Source organism: Acanthopagrus latus, chromosome 13, assembly GCF_904848185.1.
Source record: "Acanthopagrus latus isolate v.2019 chromosome 13, fAcaLat1.1, whole genome shotgun sequence".
Lineage (NCBI taxonomy): Eukaryota > Metazoa > Chordata > Actinopteri > Spariformes > Sparidae > Acanthopagrus > Acanthopagrus latus.
The window spans coordinates 17,699,186-17,718,879 of NC_051051.1; the positions used below are offsets into that span (position 1 = coordinate 17,699,186).

Below are 19,694 nucleotides of genomic sequence, written 5' to 3' on the forward strand. Positions count from 1 at the left end.
TTACTGAACGGATTCTAGAGATTCAGTTCAGTACAAAAAAAAACTGCCATTCCCATCACTAGTGTTGGAAGCTTTTGGAGCCGCTGGGACGAGGAGGTGAGCTGTCGGACGTCTGAGCCATTGGGATTCTCTGATTGGCGGTGTGCTAGCGAATAAGCGCGGTGTGTGGGAGGGGCGGAATGCTGTGTGCGCATTGGTTTTCTACGCAATCCGATCAGTCATTTCTTGTTTTCATGTTTTGGAGTACTGGCATGAGACTAGCTGTTAGTATGTCCGTTCAGGACGAGTTAATCTGTGTTCGTTTGGTAATGCCTCTCTGCATGTTTAGTATGCAGCTGTTTTTGTCTGAAATAATTAAGTTTCGTTTTGATCGAAAGTAAAGAGAGTCGCGTGCATAAACCTCTCGTTCTGCGTCTTTAACACTAGAGCCACCCGCTTATCGCATCTCGCGCAAAAGCAGAACGTACACGGTACTGTGGAGCTGGCAGCACGTCGAAGCGGTGTATTCAATTCAATTCAACTTTTCTGCCGAACGGTCAGACAAGAGGGAACAGAGTGGTCGGAGAGAGATCGGATATGGCAGTTGGACGTCTGGGCGGTGTGTGTGGGCCTTAAATGTCCGCTGCCGTGTGTAGATTTGACTCTAAAACAGGTATGCTTCCTTAAATCTAGCTCTCAAAAGCCTTGGTAAATGTAGCTTAGCCATGCTAATTTTATGTTTATTGTCAGGGAACGCTCATCAGCTGGCCGAAATCCACCGGTGGCTAATCACTCAACTCTGCCACCAGCTGATTGGGACTGCTGCTGCTTTGTCGCTGCGGCTGTTTTGTCTCTACCACATTTATGCACAACTTTGTCTCTGCTGCTGTTTTGTCGCGGCTGCTTTGTCTGTGCTGCTGCCTTGTCGCTGCGGCTGTCTTCGTATAGGACAGTGGTCGACAATATAAATGGCCCGGTGACCCGGATGTACTTTTAAAACTGTCAGGGCCACTAGAACGACTAGCAATGGCCCGGTGGGGCCAGTGAAAAATAATGTCTTGATAAAAGATACAAAGTAAAAATGTAATAAATCTAATTTCACGTTAATTCCATGTGGTTTGAAATGATTTCTGTGAAATCGTCTCGCCAATCAAAGTCTCAGTGTGCGCAGCGAGCGCTGTGCCCTGGGACGTCAGCATACCACCTGCAAGCAACTGCAATGTGCACAGCTCGCTCGCTCCTGCGGAACGCGTGCCGCTCGCTCACTGCTGCTGATTGAAGGTTGTCACTAGAGCCGATAAGAACCTTTTTTTCGGTGCGGTGAAACTTTGCCCTCAGTGCGCTTCATGTTGGGACCGATGCGGACGTTACACGCGGGCCAGAGTACGCGTTGGGTCTCGGTGCGGCTACAGTCGAGCTCGCGGTCCTTTTATGTGAACGCGGCCGGTCCTCGAGCAGCTCCAGCTGCTCGGTGTGCGCCACAGCGGTGGTGCGTGTTTAGACCATAATATATCCATGGTTTGGAGCAGAGAAAAAACAAACGTGTGTAAACACAAAATAGAGCTGTAAAAAAAGAAACAATGATTAGTTTTGCATCAGTCTGTGGAAGCAGCCTAAAAGTGAATGAATGAGAACAACAGTTCTATCATTGAACTACTGGAAGATAAAAGTAATGACTACATGACTTTCCCTTTGTGTTGAGGCATATTACTGCAGTCAAGCCACCCTCCACTCCGAAATCCCCGGTCAACCTAGCCGCCAGTTAATTTGCAGTGCCTGTATACAGACCATATTATGGTAATGCAGTGCCAGAACAGAATTCAAAATAAAAGCAGACACTTATGAAGGCAGTCTGCAATTTCACACAAATACAATCAATCAACCAGTCTGTTAATTTATTGGTGAATTGTTTAAATGATTAGTTAATTACTTAATTGAGCATTTAAGGAATTAATTCATTGATTATTTATTGTTTGTTTGTTTGTTTGTTTAATTCATATTACCATCCTTATTCTGATCACACTGAAACCTTAGAAGATGGGGGCCATGACATTTCATCTGTTTGTACAATTAGTCCAACATAAAAATAAACACAATAGCTGGAGTTTCTGATGAGAATTTCAAAATAAAAGCCCACTTAATAGTCAAATATTTTCAATATTTCTCTCAAATTCAGATCCACAGAGGGAACTGCCAGTTTCCACAGACTCATTTCACTTCAGACTGATAGAACTCAACCTCAGAGACTCGCTCATAATCCCAGGAAGTTCTGATGTGGATTTTCAAAATAAAACCCCTGTCAAATGTGTCACTTTGGCTAATATTTCCCTTTGATTTCAGATTTACTATAAAAGAAAAATACCTGTTTCTCTTATTTCAAAAATCCACATCAGATCCTCCTGGAATTATCAGAATACAACTCTGACGTTGAGTACTATCAGTCTGAAGTGAAATGAGTCTGTGAAAACAGGCAGTTTTCTTTTGAAGTAAATCTGAAATCAAAGGGAAATATCAGCAACGATGTCACATTTTAGAGGGCTTTAATTTTGAAAATCCACATCAGATGCTCCTGGAATTATCTGAGTGCAACTCTGACATTGAGTACTATCAATCTGAACAGAAATGAGTCTGTGGAAACAGGTAGTTTTCTTTTAAAGTAAATCTTAAATCAAAAGGAAATATTATATAAATCAGATCTTCCTGGAATTATGAGTGAGTCTCTGGGGTTGAGTTCTATCAGTCTGAAGTGTAATGAGTCTATGGAAACTGGTAGTTTCCTCTTAATGTGGATCTGAATTTGAGAAAAATATTTGAGATTATTTATATATTAAGTGGGCTTTTATTTTGAAATTCCTCATCTGAAACTCCAGCTATTGTGTTCATATTTTATGTTGGACTAATTGTACAAACAGATGAAATGTCATGCCCCGCCAAGGCTTCAGTGTGGTCAGAATAAGGATAGTAATATGAATTAAATAATAATTCATCAATCAATCAATTAACTGACTGGCTGATTGATTGTATTTGTGTGAAATTGCAGGCTGCCTTCACAAGTGTCTGCTTTTATTTTGAATTCTGTTCTGGCACTGCATTACCGTAATATGGTCTATATACAGGCACTGCAAATTAACTGGCAGCTAGGTTGACCAGGGATTTCGGAGTGGAGGGTGGCTTGACTGCAGTGGCATATTTACCATTTTAACTCTGTTTTTACTTAATTGTTAAAGCACAGTGGCGCTTAAATACTGCCCGGAGGGCCAGTGCCAAATTTCCCTTGTCTACCCCTGTACGACGTTGTCTGCTGCTTTGCCAGACTTTGTCTCACGCAGTGACTGATTCATTGCTGCCTTTTTCTGCGGCTTTGTGCTGCTTGGCGGCGCTGCTGTCCACCGTCCACCTCTTTTGTGCCACCTACTGCCTCTTCTACTTCCAGTGTCCCTGTAACAGAGAGGCTGGTGTTTGTACCCCCAGCGTCGTGAGTTGAAGCTGTTAGTGCGTAGACAGCCCAATCACACCTTGCTTGCTATTAGATCAGAGGTGATTCAGTGGGAGCTTGAAGGGCTACCTGGTGGTGTGAGGGGCCGCAGTCATTCAGTTGTCAGTGTAGGCTCCGTTGAGGCGATGTTGCATCCCTGCACAGTTGGTGGCACACTGGACACTGTCAGTGTTGTCAGCCTTCCCTCAGGAGTTACTACGATGTCATCAGGTATAGAAAACATGTCCTCTCATACAGTTTCCCCTGCTGTACCCCAGCAGGTGGGAGAGACGGACCTGTCGTCACTGTCTGCTGATCAGCAAAGTCAGGTGAGGTCTCTGCTTGGGCAGGACACCTGTCTTTTCAGCTCACGATGGAGATTTGGGTTGTACTGACCTTATCTCCCATGACATTCCCTTGGTTCATGATGTTCTGGTTAGGCAACGCTATCGCCATATTCCACCCTCAGAATATGAGGTCGTAAAGGAGCACATCAACCAGCTGCTTTCATCACAGGTAATCCGGGAGAGCAGAAGCCCCTATGCGCGCCCCATCATGTTGGTGAGGAAAAAGGATGGCAGCCTGCGCATGTGTATTGATTACAGACAGCTTAACAGCAAAACCAGGTACATTACCTGGGACATGTGATTTCTGGTGAACCCAAGTAAATTTGAAGTTGTAGCTAATTGGCCGATTCCCACTACAGTCCCAGAGTTGCAGTCTTTGCTTGGTTTCGCCAGTTATTACCGGCGTTTTGTGGAAGGCTTTGCTAAGCTGGCAGCACCCCTGCACAAGGCTGTGGCTGAGATTTTCCCCTCCCTTTCATTCTGGAGGTTAACGCGAGCCATGGTGGTTTGGGAGCAGTGCTCTCTCAAGAACAAGCAGGAAAGGTGAGACCAATGGCTTACGCCAGTTGAGGCTTGAGGCCCACCGAAAGGAACATGGTGAAATACAGTTCCATGAAGCTCGATTTTTTGGCTCTTAAGTGGGCCATTACCGAGAAATTCAGTGAATATTTGTTGGGTAATAAGTGTGTTGTCTATACTGACAACAATCCCCTTAGCCACCTGTCTTCTTGTGTCTCAAAAGAGGGACCGGAACTCTTGCTTGCTCCAGGTACTATACTGCTATAACACAACTACCCATCAGGCTACTGGAGAGTCCCCCTTTTTCCTAATGTTTGGCCAGGAACCAAGGCTGACAGTGGACTTCCTGTTGGGCTGAATTGAGAGTCCGGTTAGTGGAACTGTTCATGAGTGGGTTCAGGAGCACCAGGTTTGGCTGCAGGTGGCATTTGAAGGTGCAAGGGAGCGCTTGCAAAATGCTGTCTTACCTTTGTAGTATCACAGCGAAAAGTATAATGCACAGAAATAATAACCACTAAAATGGAAGGACTACATCTCCCAGCATGCTTTGGGGGTCTTTCCGGCTTCTTTGACATGCTTAGCCCACTTTTCAAAGGATCTGATTGGGTCAAAGCGCCTGTCCGTCACATAGTGTCACTCATACTTATCGCTTCGTGATTCGCTAGTGGTTTACTTGGAAAAAAATGTGCAGAACTTGATTTTATTGGCTCTTATGATTCCAACAAGGTGTCATGCTTCAAGATTAACCAATGGGGAATGAAGATATTGCCATGCGAAATGACAACAAGGCTCTGTCGCACTGAAAACTCATAACGCACAGTGACGCACTGGAGGCTGACGACGCACCACTGCTGTTGACACAGAGAACATACGGACTTAGCTGTTTGTTCAATACCCCAGTGCAGTTGTAGGTCAATATATAAATATATTGTCTATGTTTATGTCAACAGTGAGGATGAACATGAGCACCCAGGGCCCTCTACCTCTGGCTCCCAAGGTCTCTTCCTGCTCTGACTCAGAAGGCCCTCAGAGAGCAGCTTGCAACTGAAATGTTGGCTCATCCTCCACATCTGCTCCAGGGTCATCCTCCACGCCTGCTCCAGGGTCATCCTGCATGCCGTGTTATTACAGAACTGACGCGAGTCAAAGTAGGAGGTACTGTAAGAGGTGCCAGAAAACTGGCATAAAAGGGTGAAAACTCCCATTTATTGCAGGAAATGCAATGTCCCCCTGTGCCTCACTTAAAAAAAAAAAAAAAACTGTTTTGAGCAGTGGCGTGACACATCCGGCTGCCTCTACCAGTGGCTGTGTAAGCCAAGGATTTGTGTCTGATTGTAAATAGCTGTTTGCAGAATTTTTTGTTTTTGCACTTTGTTGTTGTTGCTGATTTCCATCATTATTATTGCATTACTATTTTTTATTACTATTTTCCTACTATTATTATATCATTAGTTATTGTTGTATTATAGTGAATAAATAAATCTGCTCATGTTGGAGACAAATGTAGTCCTTTTGTAAGGTTTCTTTGGGGGGGGGGGCTTTTTTTTCAAAAACAGGTTTTTCTTAGACCCATAATGACATTTAAATGAAATGAATTTTACAACTTGGTACCTAAGAAATTTCAAATAGCCAAACTTGAGGACGCCTTGGCATCTCTTTACTAAAACCTCTGTTAAAAACTTCTCATAGGTGATGTCCAGATGTTGTTCCTTGGCTTTATTGAGTTTTTAGGCTACTGTGGCATTATTTTCCAAGGGATATTTACTATAGAATGTTATAATGCAGATAAAACTTGTCATTACAGAGATATACCCTATTTATTCTAAGCATGACATTTTCGAGCAGGAGCCTCAAAAAGGGACTCAGGGAAGACTTGTCGCTGAGTGAAGGTCAGTTGGTGTTCTTGCATGACTTCAGTGCCGGGGGGCCCAATAAGATCCAGGATCGGTGGAGCTCTGTGAGGTATCAAGTGTCAAGAGCACCTAGGGAAGGTGGCTCAGTGTACACCATTGTGCCAGTAGATGACCCGACCAAGGTCAAGCATGTCTACCGCAACATGCTGAAGGCAGTGGTTGGACTGTCCTTGTTGTGCCTCTTCTCACAACTCACCTGCGGAAGAGCAACCCTCCTGTGGATGAGCATTGATTTGAATATGACTTGCTGGTTCTTAGACAACCACCTTCTGTGCACCCTTCTGTTATGCCCTCTACCAGATCAACCACAGTCACCCCAAGTGCCAGTACCATCTGACCCAGGTTTTCCTGCAGGTACCTCCTCAATAACTCCATATGCTGGAGCATCGACATCTCTGGAGGTTCCTCCAGTCAGCTGTCCTGGCCCCAGCCATGAGGCCCCACGCAGGACTATGCGGTCAACTGCTGGCCACCACTCTAATGTTCGGTCTTCCACAGCCAATGGGAGAGGTGGCGCCTGCTGACCCTCCTGCTTTTGTGTCTAATGCAGTTTCTGCTCTTTTCAGACCTTGGAGCTAAATTTGTAGCACTTACCTTGATTCCTCCATCACTGGGGTGACGATGCAAGAAGGGGGGGGGGGGTAGAATGTAGCAGCATAGAAATAGGGCTGTCTTTCTGCAGTTAATTGTGCACAGCTAACCACCAGGGCGGCAGTATATAAGTAAGGCCCTCCTCTGTGCGCTCTCAATGACGTGTCACTTAGTGATGGGAACGGCATTTCTTTTTACTGAACTGAATCTCTAGAATCTGTTCAGTAAAATGAATCGTTAAAAAGATTTGTTCACCGAATCGTTCAGTGCTCACCAACTCCCTGAACTGATAAGCAGCCAAACGATCCGTCATTCAGTTAATAATTCAGCCCTGAGGTTCACGTTCACTTACTGAGGGACGGTGCACAATCATTCGTGGGAGACGCAGCGCTGAAAGTGTCCTCTGTGCACAGTAAAATCACTTAACATGGTGCTACAAGGATGTTAGCAACACAGCGCTAATTTTAGCAGTACGGTTACTGAACGTGAATCATCTCCTCTGGTCTGGCTGAGTGAGAGACACAGCGGCACTTTCAGCACAGTGCGGGAACGACAATCACGTCCTCAGAGTCAGTTCTCTGCCGGCAGTAGGTTCGCGAATCATGAATGAATCACAGCGCGAACGTGATTCACGTCCTGGCGTCCCTTGTTCGCGAACGACCTGCTGAGGACGTGAATCACGTTCGTGCTGTCACTGAATCAGCATGAACGTGAATCACGTTTGTGAACGTGAGTGACGGCAGCTGCTGAGAATCATATTCGCGAACGTGAGTGACTTTTACTGAGCAGTAAAATCACTTAAGATGATGCTATACGGATATGAGCAACACAGCACTAATTTTAGCAGTACGCTTACTGAATTTGAATCATCTGCTCTGCCCTGGGTGAGTGACACAGTGTGATTTTCAGCACAGTACGTGAACGAGAATCACGTCCTCAGCGTCAGTTCTCTGCCTGCAGTAGGTTTGTGAATCATGAACGAATCACAGCGCAAACAAGAATAACGTCTTCACAGTTCTCTGTGTGTGTCACGGCAGTTCCACTCCCGGCCGGCATGATCGCGGCTGAGCTCAGCTGAACTGAGAAAGGAACAAATCAGTCCATGAAGTGATCCCATTCACTTCGTTCACTGAAAAGATCCGTTCGTTCGAACAACACGTTTGCGACCGACACCACACTAGTGTCACTTCTGGGTCAGAGGTGTTTGCCCATGCAGGTGATGCTCCGAGCTGCTGCGGCTACTGCTTCATTTCACTTATCGCTCAGTGTCCTCATGCTTAAGGCCTGTGTTTTCACTGCAGAGCAGCCACCGAGTGCGTCATACTCTGTGTTCCGTTTGATGCCTGGTCTTCCCTCTCTGCGGTTCACTGAATGCTAGTCTGTAGCCAAGCCCGGATCCGAACCGGGCCACCTGAGCCGCGGCCCGGGGGCCTAAATGAAAAGCAAAACAAAACAGGAGAGGGATAAAAGACATTTGCAACTCCGACAGAGCAATCCGAACATCTCAAGCTTTTTCACCGCATCTAACTTTAAGTCTTGTCAGTGAAGAGCAGGACCGCTACCCAGCAGATGCCTCCACTTCACCAGCTCATCCACAGTGGGGCGCCTCGCCCTCGACAGCGACAGGCACCTGTTAATTGGCGGCCCCACCCGCATCTTTGACCAGCCAGGAGGGCCCGCCTGACGGCCGGGATGAAGCCACTGATACCGCGGATGATCTCGTGAGTGATCCCACGGATGCTGTGGATGATGCCATGGATGACAGCAGGGACATGCCAGTGACAATGCCGCTGGGACCGGCGGCCCCCGAAGCTGAACCAGAAATGCAGGAGTGGTACGAGACGACTGCGGATCCGGCAATGTGGAAAGACACAAACAGCGATAAAGACCATTCTTATGCAGAATTTCATAATTGTAGGTCGACCTACCCAGCTTCTGCCAGGGACAGAACTATTGGAGTTAAAAATCACTAGTTGAGTGTAGACTGTTTTTGATAATTTTGGTAAGTCTGGTGTTGAATTTATCAGTCAGTGTGAATCCTGTGCAAGTACAGGAGTTTCCAACAACTACTACATCCACACCTGTGCACTTGTAAACTAGTTGTCTGTTGTGTTGGTGCACATACAAGTGTGTGTGTTTGGATTAAGTAAATTGTTTTGTTTTGGCTCTTGTGTATAGCTTAATTTATGAACTGTTCCTTGCCTTATTTTGTGTGTATACATGTACATTTTGGGTAAATTATTCCCATTATGAATATTTTTTTCACCTTCTCAGTGGCTGCAGGCTGGTGGTGGTGCTGGTGACGTGGTGGTGTCCCTTCTTCTGGTGTGTTGTGCTCCCTTGGATTTTGGTGATATCACAGTGTGTGACTGCCACGTGTGTCTGGGTGAACCCTTTTTTGTTTCATTTAACTTTGAGTCCCCTTCCCCTTCACTAGCTCTTTCCCACCAGTAGGCCTTAGCCCCCGATTAGGCTTCCCCCTTCATTATTTTGTATGACTGTAAATTTTGAGAGAATATATATATTTTATTAATGAAGTATTTTTATAACTGGGAACCACGTGTCTGGCCTGTTGAGTGGAACGAACCTGTGTTTTTGATCATTGTAAAATGATTCTTTGCGTGCAATTCCCAAGGTGGCGTTGTTGGGCAAAATAAGATCGACAATGAGAGCCTTTGCCCCGCCATGCATGCATACATACATACATACAAACATGTCTTTTCAAACGCTAGCAATAATAAAGTCGGGACAGCCTTTGTTCCCAGTCATGTGGTTACAGTAACACATGCACAGCATTTGATTTGAATTCTGTTTCTGTAAAATGACAGAGTATTTAAAGCCTAAAGGCCTGCAGTGTTACACATTGTAGGATACCTTTGGAAATTACGTTTTACTATAAAAAATAATTTCCTACTTTAAAACGATGTGCCACATGCTGCTTTGTAGAGAAACTCACAACATATAGAGAAAGCATCTATAAACACAATCATTCAATCATTCATCCATATTTAAAGTATGCAAAAATACAATTTATTGATACAAAAATGTAAATAATGTACAAAGTATTTATACAGTACAACTGAATAGCCTACTGCAGATATAAGCATTGTGTTAAAACATTTTCTGTGTAAACATGCACATTTTAGTTACAAGTGTAGTAAAAAGAAAAAAGAATTGATCATCTTAATCCGTGAGCGTGGTGCTGGTGATACTGCCCATGTTATATATACATAATTTTTTACAGTTCTGTCTCCTTTATGTCACATTTGGCTGAAGTGTGTCTCTCAGTTTGCTCTTTATTTTCAGTCTCTGTTGTTGGCATCACAGTGGTGTTTATCACTGAGAATATCACTGGTGGTTCTTCAACAACGTACTGTGTAAATGCTGTGTTGAAAAGCCCTGTGAAAAAGAAAGAATTTTATGATCAGTGTTTTAAGTCACAAAGCCAGTCATGGGAGCAGGAGTAATTCAAGTTCTTGCAGTTGGATCACAGTCTCTGTGAGCACAAATGTTTTTCTCTACATTTATGTATTCCTTACAGTGGAAGCCTTAAAAGAGTGCTGAGTCATCTGCCTACCTCTTCGCCTTTGTCCTTGGGAGTTCTTCTCTTCCTGGCTTGATTTGGATTTACTGCTTTCCTCAGATGGATCAGAGTCGTCATTCTCTGCAACAATAAAAACTGTCATATGATTTTTTAAATTTCAAAGTACTTGTGGCTTTTTGCATAACAACAAATCTGCAATAACACAGTCTGTGTATTTTAATGTTTATTACAGTATTTTCCAGCTATAGGAAGACAGTTCTGGACACGCAGAGTAAAACCATCACAAAGGTTTTGCATACATGTATGACCCTGACTCAAGTTCAAGCTGCAGCTTCAGTCTGATGTTGCTGGTTTGTTAATGTGATATGCAGAAAATGGGGCTGCTTACCTCTTTTCCAGGTGATGTGCGCTCTTCTCAACTTCATGGCAAAAAAAATTACCACCACCAGAAGACCAAATATCAGGCATGTCACCAGTAAGACCAGTAAAGGTGAATTTCCTTTGGTTCGTGTCTGCATCTTTGGGCCATTAAAGCTTCCTGGGAAGGCATTCTATAAATTAGTTCACAAAACCTTAAAAAGCCTATTACATGTTTCATGTGCATAAGAAAATACAGTTATCTTATTTTTTCACACAGGAGGAACATCATTTTAGTCTCTACCATGCAGCCACAGGTACTGTTGATGGTGTGAATTTACCTGTTGTGTTTCCCTCTGTATGGTTATAGGATGTGATCACCTCTGTTGTCTCAGAGACTGATGTCCAGCCTTCAAAGAAATTAAGAAGAAGGAAGATACAATGATTAACACAGGCTTAAAAAAATATGATGCTGATGTCAACCCTGTTTTCTGTGGATCAACTCAATTATAATTCTTCAAGATTACCACTAGATGGTGCTAGTCATATTTCTCAATAATGGTTATGCACATAATCTTTCGGTACAAGAAGACAGGATACAATACCTGTCGTTCTTATTGTATTGCTGATTGTGTCATTCCTCTCCCTGAATGAGTCTGAAATGAGAAATAAGCATCATTAGAAAATAAAAGTCAGGAAGGAAAAGGTTGATTTTCAAAGATTAGAAGAGAAGATTACTTCTGTAGACACACACAAAAAATGTTTTATTTCAACAAATTGTTGGATTTTGCTTAAATTTTAAAACCACTGGGTTCAAATATTAGCATTTTCCAAGTTGGTGTATCAAATATCTAATGATGTTCAGCAAACATACTGTCATAGGCGGAAATCCCCCAAATAACCCTAAACCCCCAGAATAATTTGAGACACAACAATTTTTTTAACAATGCCGTAGCATTTATTGAAAGAACAATGTAAGCAGTGCTCATTATAATCGCGCAATAATGTGCTCTCCCCTCCATTCTTAGAAATGGTTGAGTCCAGCCCACACTCTTTCCAGTGGGCGGAGCTAGCAGCTGCAACAGCGAGTGGACAGAGCCTGCTACTCACACTGTGTGGCAGGGTAAGAGATGTGTATACCGCACAGACATAGTTACATAAGTTACAACAGCACACATCCCATGCACAGAAAGCGCCAGATCCAGGCTGTCTGCAACACTTATCCTGCATTGTTCAAAAGCTTACTTAATATTGAGTGCTGTTATGCTAAGTTAAAAGCTACAGATTGTAGTCACAGACAGAGAGGAGAGAAGAGGAGAGGAGAGGGAGAGGACAGGACAGGACAAGAGCAGTAATAATTATTTTTGTCATTCTAAAAGACTGTCTGGATATAAAATGTCAGAATCAGATATTACTGACATTTTAGATTTATTTCCAGGAAGGTTTTATCCAGTTATCCAGAGTTAATTGTCTTGAAATATGTTCAGTTAACTAGTAGATACTGTATCTACTTTGTTTTTTTTGTTTTTTTTTTAATTATTATTATTTCGGAGTCAAATGTTGCAGTCTCTGTCAATCTCCAATTAAATTATCACAACTTAATGAATTTCCAACAGATTTTTTAGCAGTATTGTCACAAGTGTCAGATCCTATTATTACACACGATATAGAGTGTTCATAGAGAGAGACAGAGAGAGAGACTAGCATAATCTGATATCTTTCATCTGGAAAAGGGCAGTTATCTGATTATGAGAAATCTGATAAACAAACTTAGATGTTTGCTAGATAATTAGTTTATTCATTGCATGTGTACATGTTAATTTCAATCGTTTTAAATATTTTAAATACAGATTCTGTATAAAAAGACAGGCTACAACTTTTATTCCTTGTCCCCCCCCTTAAATTACTCTCTAAAATTGGATTTTTGTCCCTGCATACTGTATGTATCATTTAGCCTAGGGACATGTCCCCACCACTTTAAAAGTGGCCAATGTTTTCATTACTTTTTAATACACCATTTTAAAAAGATGTCTTTTAAAATAGCTTGCATCAAGAGATGTTAACAAATGAAATAAAATTACATTTTCAATTTGCCCCCAAATCTACTCTGACCTTGTACAGTTCAACCAGTATGTTGCCAAATATCATGTGTTCAACACAAAGCGATGCCCTTCTCTGTATATAGTGGAAATGCTTTTCACCAACAACGACCCTCACAATTCCATCACCAGAATTTATGAATATGTTTCACAAAACTGAGTTTCATACAATACTCTGAGACATCCATCACAGGAAACAAACTTTGTGGTATCACAACTAATGTGATGAAACGCCTATCTAAATGCAAACATGAAACCCCTAGTTTCCATTCAAGAGGTGAAAGCTTATTCAATATATTTTACATTTAGTATACAATGCAATAAAAAGGCATGTAGCATAGAGTGACCCCATTTAAGGTGAATTTATCCCCATAATTGTATGAACGTTGTAGATATCCCTTGATTCAATACTGTATATCATTAAAGATTAATGTAGATATTACTACATGCAATCTGTTTTATGAGCACTGAATCTTTGAGGCATGCTGTAATTGAGAATTTTAACTGATGGCACATTTATTCTTCCATGTAACTTTTAAAAAAACAACTTGTTCAAAGGCAGCTTTTGTGCTGTTTGTTCCATCTCTGTACACGGCATGCCCAACTGACATGGAATATCTGCCACTTATGGCTCATGAAAATCCCATACAAATGAAAACACTCACCATTAGTGCTGAGAAGTGAGCCTGTGGATGTAACAGGATTCACAGATAATCCAGTGGGTGTTGTAACCGTATTTGGCTCATTAGAGGAAAACAGCTGACTGGAAGGAACAGTTGATAACTTTTTGGAGCTCTCTGATGGAAACCCAGTCACATCTCTGGTTGTGAGGTATACTGTTGTTCTCCCATGTAACCAGCTAGTTGTTGTTCTCCTCACCTCTGTTGGTCTTTGAGGATGAGCTGTGGGTAATCTGGTTGTGGTTGTTTGGCTGGCCTTTATGGCTGTGACAGAGAGGGGCCTTACATTAATAATAAGTAGCAACAACATTCAGTTGATTGAAAATATAAGTAAAAATTCCTGCTTACCAATAATCAATCTACAAATCACACTGTTTTTCAGTCAGGAAATACAGGAAATCAGATGTTTTACAACATACAGAAAGAGGAAATGATACAGCTGTGTTTTTTTTTGTTTTGTTTTTTTTTGGTTGGCCAGTTTGTTGTTGTGAGTCATGGAGAAACTCTTGAGAAAAAAGCCGCCCAGTGCTTTCCCTGTCTCATGACATCCCAACTACACTTTTTCACTGTTCCTCAAATATCTGCCTTCATGCAGAAGTACATTCAAATAAACATGTTTTATTTAATAGAAGGGTCATTTACATTTACTTCCTCTGCTGGTAAAAATATTCTGAAGTTATTACCACAAAAGCCCCTTCGAGGGAGAGTGAGTGGGAGAGAGATAATGAATTGTACTCACCATTTTTTCCAATTTTGACAAAATCAATCAGAGGTTGTGAGTATAGTGCTGGGTGATGAACAAGGCATTCCACAGTGACTCTGTTTTCCACAGACTGAACACTTAACATAGCCTTTGAGACATATCTTTCACTTTCCTGCAGGACTTGGGAATTAGCTGTGGAATGGAATAGATGTCATTAGTACCATTTCTCATCAAGTGTACCAGCTTCCATCCATATTCAAAGAACATACACCAAGAGTCATAATATGACACAGCTGAGCACTCTAATCAAATCAAAATGTATGTTTTTAGAGTTTAAAGTGGTTATAACTACTATCTTTATCGTGAAAGGGGCTCTGCAGCACTCCTGTGTTGTGATAGATGCCAGTCATTAGTCTATATCAGCAGACTCCATCTAAACTAACATTAGCTACTGTTGCCATGTTAGTGGAGTGGAGAGAGGCACTGAGACAAGACTCTTGAGGACCTGCATAGAGTCACATTTTTTGACGTTGCGGAAAATCAGACCACAAAGAAATCCACAGTACTGCAGCATTAAACAATTAAATTCATCCACAGACTTGCACACGCAACCAAGAGAGACATGGTTCATTCACGAGAGACATTTTCTTCACAATCTGCTCATGTGGCCAATAAAAAGTGATTAAATTGCTACAAATCGTCACAAGGAGATCCTTTTAAGGTCAATCAAAAAGGAATGTTGAAGGCTATGGCTGTCGTCAGGGTTTGAAAAAACATCCACCAAACCAAAAGGCCATCAAACGTCAATGTCCCAATGACCAGCATACATTATACTTTGTTTTGTATGCATGTGCAACACAAGATGTGCAAATCTATGATAAAATTAAAAATCAATCAGAAGGTTGTTTCATCTCTCTGGCAGCCGTGGCAGCCTCTGTAACAAGACAAACATATCTCCTCACAAAGACAGCCTCGCGCAGACCACCTTCTTTGAGTAAGAACTTTTTCCCCTGCTGGTTCATAATAGTCATGCACAAGATACAGCACCACAAACATTCATCAAAGAGGATAGGTGATGCATTTTTGTTAGTCAGGTTGTTAGCCTACATGGCTCTCTTTGGTTTACTTCTTCATTACTATGTGGCTTTAGCTATTTAGTTAATACCAACTTACCAAGAATTTCAGGCCCATGATCCAATTTCCAGAAGATCTGTGGAGGATAGTGGTTCCCCTCAGCAATGCATTTCATATCAAACCGTCGTCCACGCTTTACTTTGGTTATTATGGGATTACCTTTGAAATAATGTGTAAATGTTATTTAAGTAATATGAAATGCTCATCCACCTAACAATGCAATGGTCATGACAAGTCAATGATGAAGAGCATAGCTCTAGCAATACATTTACAAAATCATATTCAACAACATTTCTTTGATGTTATCAACCAATATAACCTGTGACCCAGTCAATACTTACCTAACACTGTCAACAGTACTGTTTTCTCTGTTATATGGGTGTCATAGTGAGAGCATGTGTAGTTTCCTCCATCTTTGAAGGTGACATCAGATATACTGATGGTGAATTCTGACTCGGATAGGTCTTTGATGGTGTAGCGTTGATCCTTTACACCTCTGGACACTTCAGCTGAGGAGCGAAGGAAAATAAAGTAAAACGTTTAATATCCTTCTTCAAAAGTGAGATATTTCCGCAATTATGGCCCAAACATTAATTTGCATTGCTACTCCAAGATAATTCATCTTTACCTTGATTGTGCTTGAAGAACATAATATATCCTTCAGGGTTCTTCCACTCCACACTCTGGTGAGCATGAATAATTGGGCAGCTTAAATCGACTGTCTGACCTTTTGTCACAGTCACATGCTGCCACACCGCAAGTGAAACTGCAATCAAATACATAGGAACATCAACTACTTTCACACTGGGTGCACAGTATCATTTAAACACCATACAGATAAAACACTAAATATCTGATAAAATATTTTCATAAAATAACACTAGGAAGTTACCCCAATGCCCTCTACAAACAGATGAGTAACTATCTTTGGCCTTTGGCCTTAAAAGGTAGAGTACAGAACAACTGAGGTTTGTCTCCCTCCTACACAGAGGTGTCTGAAGTCAAACACTGTTTCTGTGAGTGCATGCAGAGGTGGTGTGACAGTTTTTTTTTTCTATTGTAGGTATAAAAGAAGCAGCCCCCTGTCATGAATCTGATACATTTCCGATGTGACAGGAAGTACTGTGGTCAGTACTTTCACAGGGAAAGTGAAAGTAACAGCGAGTGTAAGAGCAAACACGTATATGCTGTGTGGGTTGTTCACGGGGGCTTTTTCTTTCCTATATGGTGAGAATGACAAGCTCTTTGGAAAACACAATTGTGTGGGCATATTGACGCCAGCAGAAAAGGTGGTGGGCTTGAAGGATAAGAGGTCATCAAGACTTTTCCCACGCCTGGGTTGTGTAAGATATTATAACACTTAAACTGACATTGGAACAATTGACCAGCCACTTAAACCAACTTAGATTCATTAGTTGTACAGTGTGGCAACAGGTTGTTTGCGTTTTCTTTAGACTTTGGTCACTGGACTTTTTTCTTTCATTTCTAATGCCTGAAATATAAAGAACATTTCTTTCAACAGGAAACACTAAATGCAATATAATATAAGCATCACTGTAGCAAATAGAGGGGAGTGTATACATATATAAATATGCATGCATTCATACACATACTGTACTCAAGAAGCAATTAAATATAGAGAAATTAAATGACAATCCAAAATAGGTACTAATGATTAAATATAAATAGAATTACAAATCTAACATATCAAATAATATGAGCTCAGGAAACAATGCTTTTCATTGAAGATAAATGCAACCATTTGACGTGTCAGCACCTACGTTTGTAATTTTGTCCTATTTTTCATCAGAAGACATCAGATTTTGAAGCACAACACAATGGCAGAGAAAGACTTTCCTGTCAGTAGGTTCATTTGTCCGTTTTAGTGATAAGATTTGTTTAGATTCATATATCATTTCATTTCAGCATTATCTACCTTTCATAACAAAGTCTGCCTGGCAACAAGTATTGGAAGTAAAAGACTCACCCTCTATAAGGAGCATGAAGATGTAAAGCGGCAGCTTCTGTTCCATCTCTGTCACTCACCAACAATCACACTTCAACTCTGCTGTGTTTCCTCATCACTTGATCTATTTGTACTCCACCGAGGGACCTTCCATGACATCACAGTCCTGTGGTTTCCACAGAAGTTTTCATTCAAGGGATTTTCATGTGATACTTTATCTCTATATAGTAGAAGTACAAGGCTCAGTTCAGGTTCATACATTTAGGACTTATATGAACTATCTCCAAAACTGAATTGTGTAATCATACTACCCCTTGCACACTTAAAGTTGTTTAATGATAGAGAGGAAATGCCTAAAACATTTTTGTTGTCCTTCTGACAGTTAGGTACAACAGAAATAATCAAAAGTGAAAGCTTAATAAAAATATACATCTAAGAAAAGTATTATATTATAAATATATTTTGCTAATGCACAATGCTTTAACATAGAGCATACAAGTTAACTCTTTTGGGGTAAACTTCAGGATGAAAGGCTGTAATTGTAACCACTAAGCCACCATGTCACTTAGGTAAAGAGAGAGGTCTACTTAGCAAAACATCACCTGTGTGCACTGGAAAGCCTTGTGAAAGCAGAGAGGTGTGAAGGGAAAAACAGAATGACTGTATTAATTCAGACAACCATAATAAGTATTTATATAAAAAGTGTATCATATTAGTGGAGCTGATAAGTGAAAAAAAAAAATACTTCAGTTTGTGATACAAACATGAAAATTGGCACAAGTGCTCACTATAACCCACTCTTTTGAAAAGTTTGGGTGTCCACACAAAATTTCAAGATGGCCGCCAATAGCACCGATTTTAGACCATATTAGACACTTTCAGGGCCCAATCTTTTATGATATGAGGTCATGATGTTGACATTGACATTAAAAACTAATAAATAAATGAATAAATAAATAAATAAATAAATGGATGAATGAATGAATGAATGAATGAATGAATGAATGAATGAATGAATGAATTTAAAAAACCAAGCGGCCGCTCCAGAGGCTACTTACAACTCACATTTGCAGCTGCATAAAGCTGTACATGCCAGCCCAAGCCTGTAGCATTTGAATCTGCCATGGCAGGCAGACTTGCAGACACATGTAGTGAGTTGTTCGCAACACTTTGCAATGGTAGAGATGGCTGTCCAGAAGACTTTCCATTCCTCACCAACCTTTTCCCAACCCCAGTCAGCAGGACTCTCTGCTTCTGGCTGGCACAGAATTGCCTGAGCCCATACACCTGCCTGATATATTGAGCATTTGGTGTGTTGGAGCAGAGCTGCTCTGGTTGGGGGGGTGGCATCATAACGTCTCTGTTTTCTGGCAAATAGATCAAGTCTGGCCTCATCTACACTGTCTAGCGTGCTTGACTTATCATACATGAGTGCCACAAACCTCTCCAGAATCTTCATGTCAGCATCCTCGATGGTTGCCGGGTACTTGCTCAGTTGTCTAAGACTGAGGTGGCTTCAGGAAATATGTTCCATGTTTGCCAGGCTGTTTTCTTTCATTTGTTTCTGAAGGCTGAGACAACATCACAACCTGTAAATGCATGTTTGAATAGCATGCCTTTAGCCATCTCTGCACCAACATTGTTGTACAGGTTGTGAATACCTATCCATCGAAGGCTCTGACCTTGTCCAAATGTGAGCCACAGCTTCTCCAGTCCTAAGCCTTGCAGAATTGGGAACATACTTAGGCCAGTTACAAGGACATCTGTGTCTTTGGCTTTGACCATGATAGATTTGCTCCCCTGTGATGCAGCATATCTGTCATGGACAAAGATGCGGCTGTCTGCCTCCTCTTGAGAACTTTTATTTAGTTCAAGCAGACTCACTTTGTGATTGCTGAGCGCTTTGGTTCCTTTGGTCACAATAACCAAATTTGGCACACACATCTCAGTAGTCTTGTCTGCCAGGAAGTCAAACAGCTCTGACTTGTTGCTGTTGTGTTGGAGGAAGTTGTGCCAGTTTGAAGGAATGCAGTTAGAATGAAGTTATACCTTTGTTTTCTTGTCTTCCTGGCAAAGACAACATTTGCTCCAGTCAGGCTTCCTTCTGCTTGTGATTGTACTTGCCATTATGAGCTCTTAAATAAGGTTGAGGGGTTCAGTCACCCTACACCTAGCCTGATCATTCATCCAGTGCCATTTAAGTCCGGTATGATCTGTAGACCATCTGGGTAAGTACATGAAAAAGCCATGTATAGCCCCACTTACCCTTGGCTCGGCTCTCCTGTGCTGGCACAACCTGTCAATTCAGGTGCGGCTGTCTAACAAATCTACCAATTCCTTCCTAAGCTCTAATTGATATGGGGCTATTAGACAGCATTTGGGACACT

At 41.7% G+C, this 19,694-nt stretch overlaps 1 protein-coding gene and 1 long non-coding RNA gene across 4 annotated transcripts in view; one reads left to right on the top strand and one right to left on the bottom strand.

Moving 5' to 3' along the window:
* Positions 1-279: 279 nt before the first annotated feature.
* On the top strand, positions 280-5,826 carry LOC119030973. Its single transcript, XR_005078479.1, has 2 exons — positions 280-652; positions 5,271-5,826. It is a non-coding gene; the product is annotated as an uncharacterized LOC119030973 (long non-coding RNA).
* Positions 5,827-9,831: 4,005 nt separating this feature from the next.
* LOC119030965 (cell adhesion molecule 2) overlaps positions 9,832-19,694 on the bottom strand; it is a 33,389-nt gene continuing 23,526 nt past the window's right edge. Inside the window, exons 1-11 of one of the 3 annotated variants that reach the window (XM_037118997.1) lie at positions 17,329-17,429; positions 15,970-16,107; positions 15,683-15,850; positions 15,381-15,500; positions 14,244-14,399; positions 13,490-13,768; positions 11,331-11,381; positions 11,067-11,135; positions 10,757-10,906; positions 10,402-10,503; positions 9,832-10,223 (exon numbers count right to left, since the gene is read on the bottom strand). In XM_037118997.1, the coding sequence (XP_036974892.1) occupies positions 10,063-10,223; positions 10,402-10,503; positions 10,757-10,906; positions 11,067-11,135; positions 11,331-11,381; positions 13,490-13,768; positions 14,244-14,399; positions 15,381-15,500; positions 15,683-15,850; positions 15,970-16,107; positions 17,329-17,374 (1,440 nt within the window). In that variant the 5' untranslated portion in view covers positions 17,375-17,429 and the 3' untranslated portion in view covers positions 9,832-10,062. Of the gene's footprint in view, positions 10,224-10,401; positions 10,504-10,756; positions 10,907-11,066; positions 11,136-11,330; positions 11,382-13,489; positions 13,769-14,243; positions 14,400-15,380; positions 15,501-15,682; positions 15,851-15,969; positions 16,108-17,328; positions 17,430-19,694 lie in introns of those variants that run through there. The other 2 variants (XM_037118995.1, XM_037118994.1) reach the window with 2 other exon arrangements.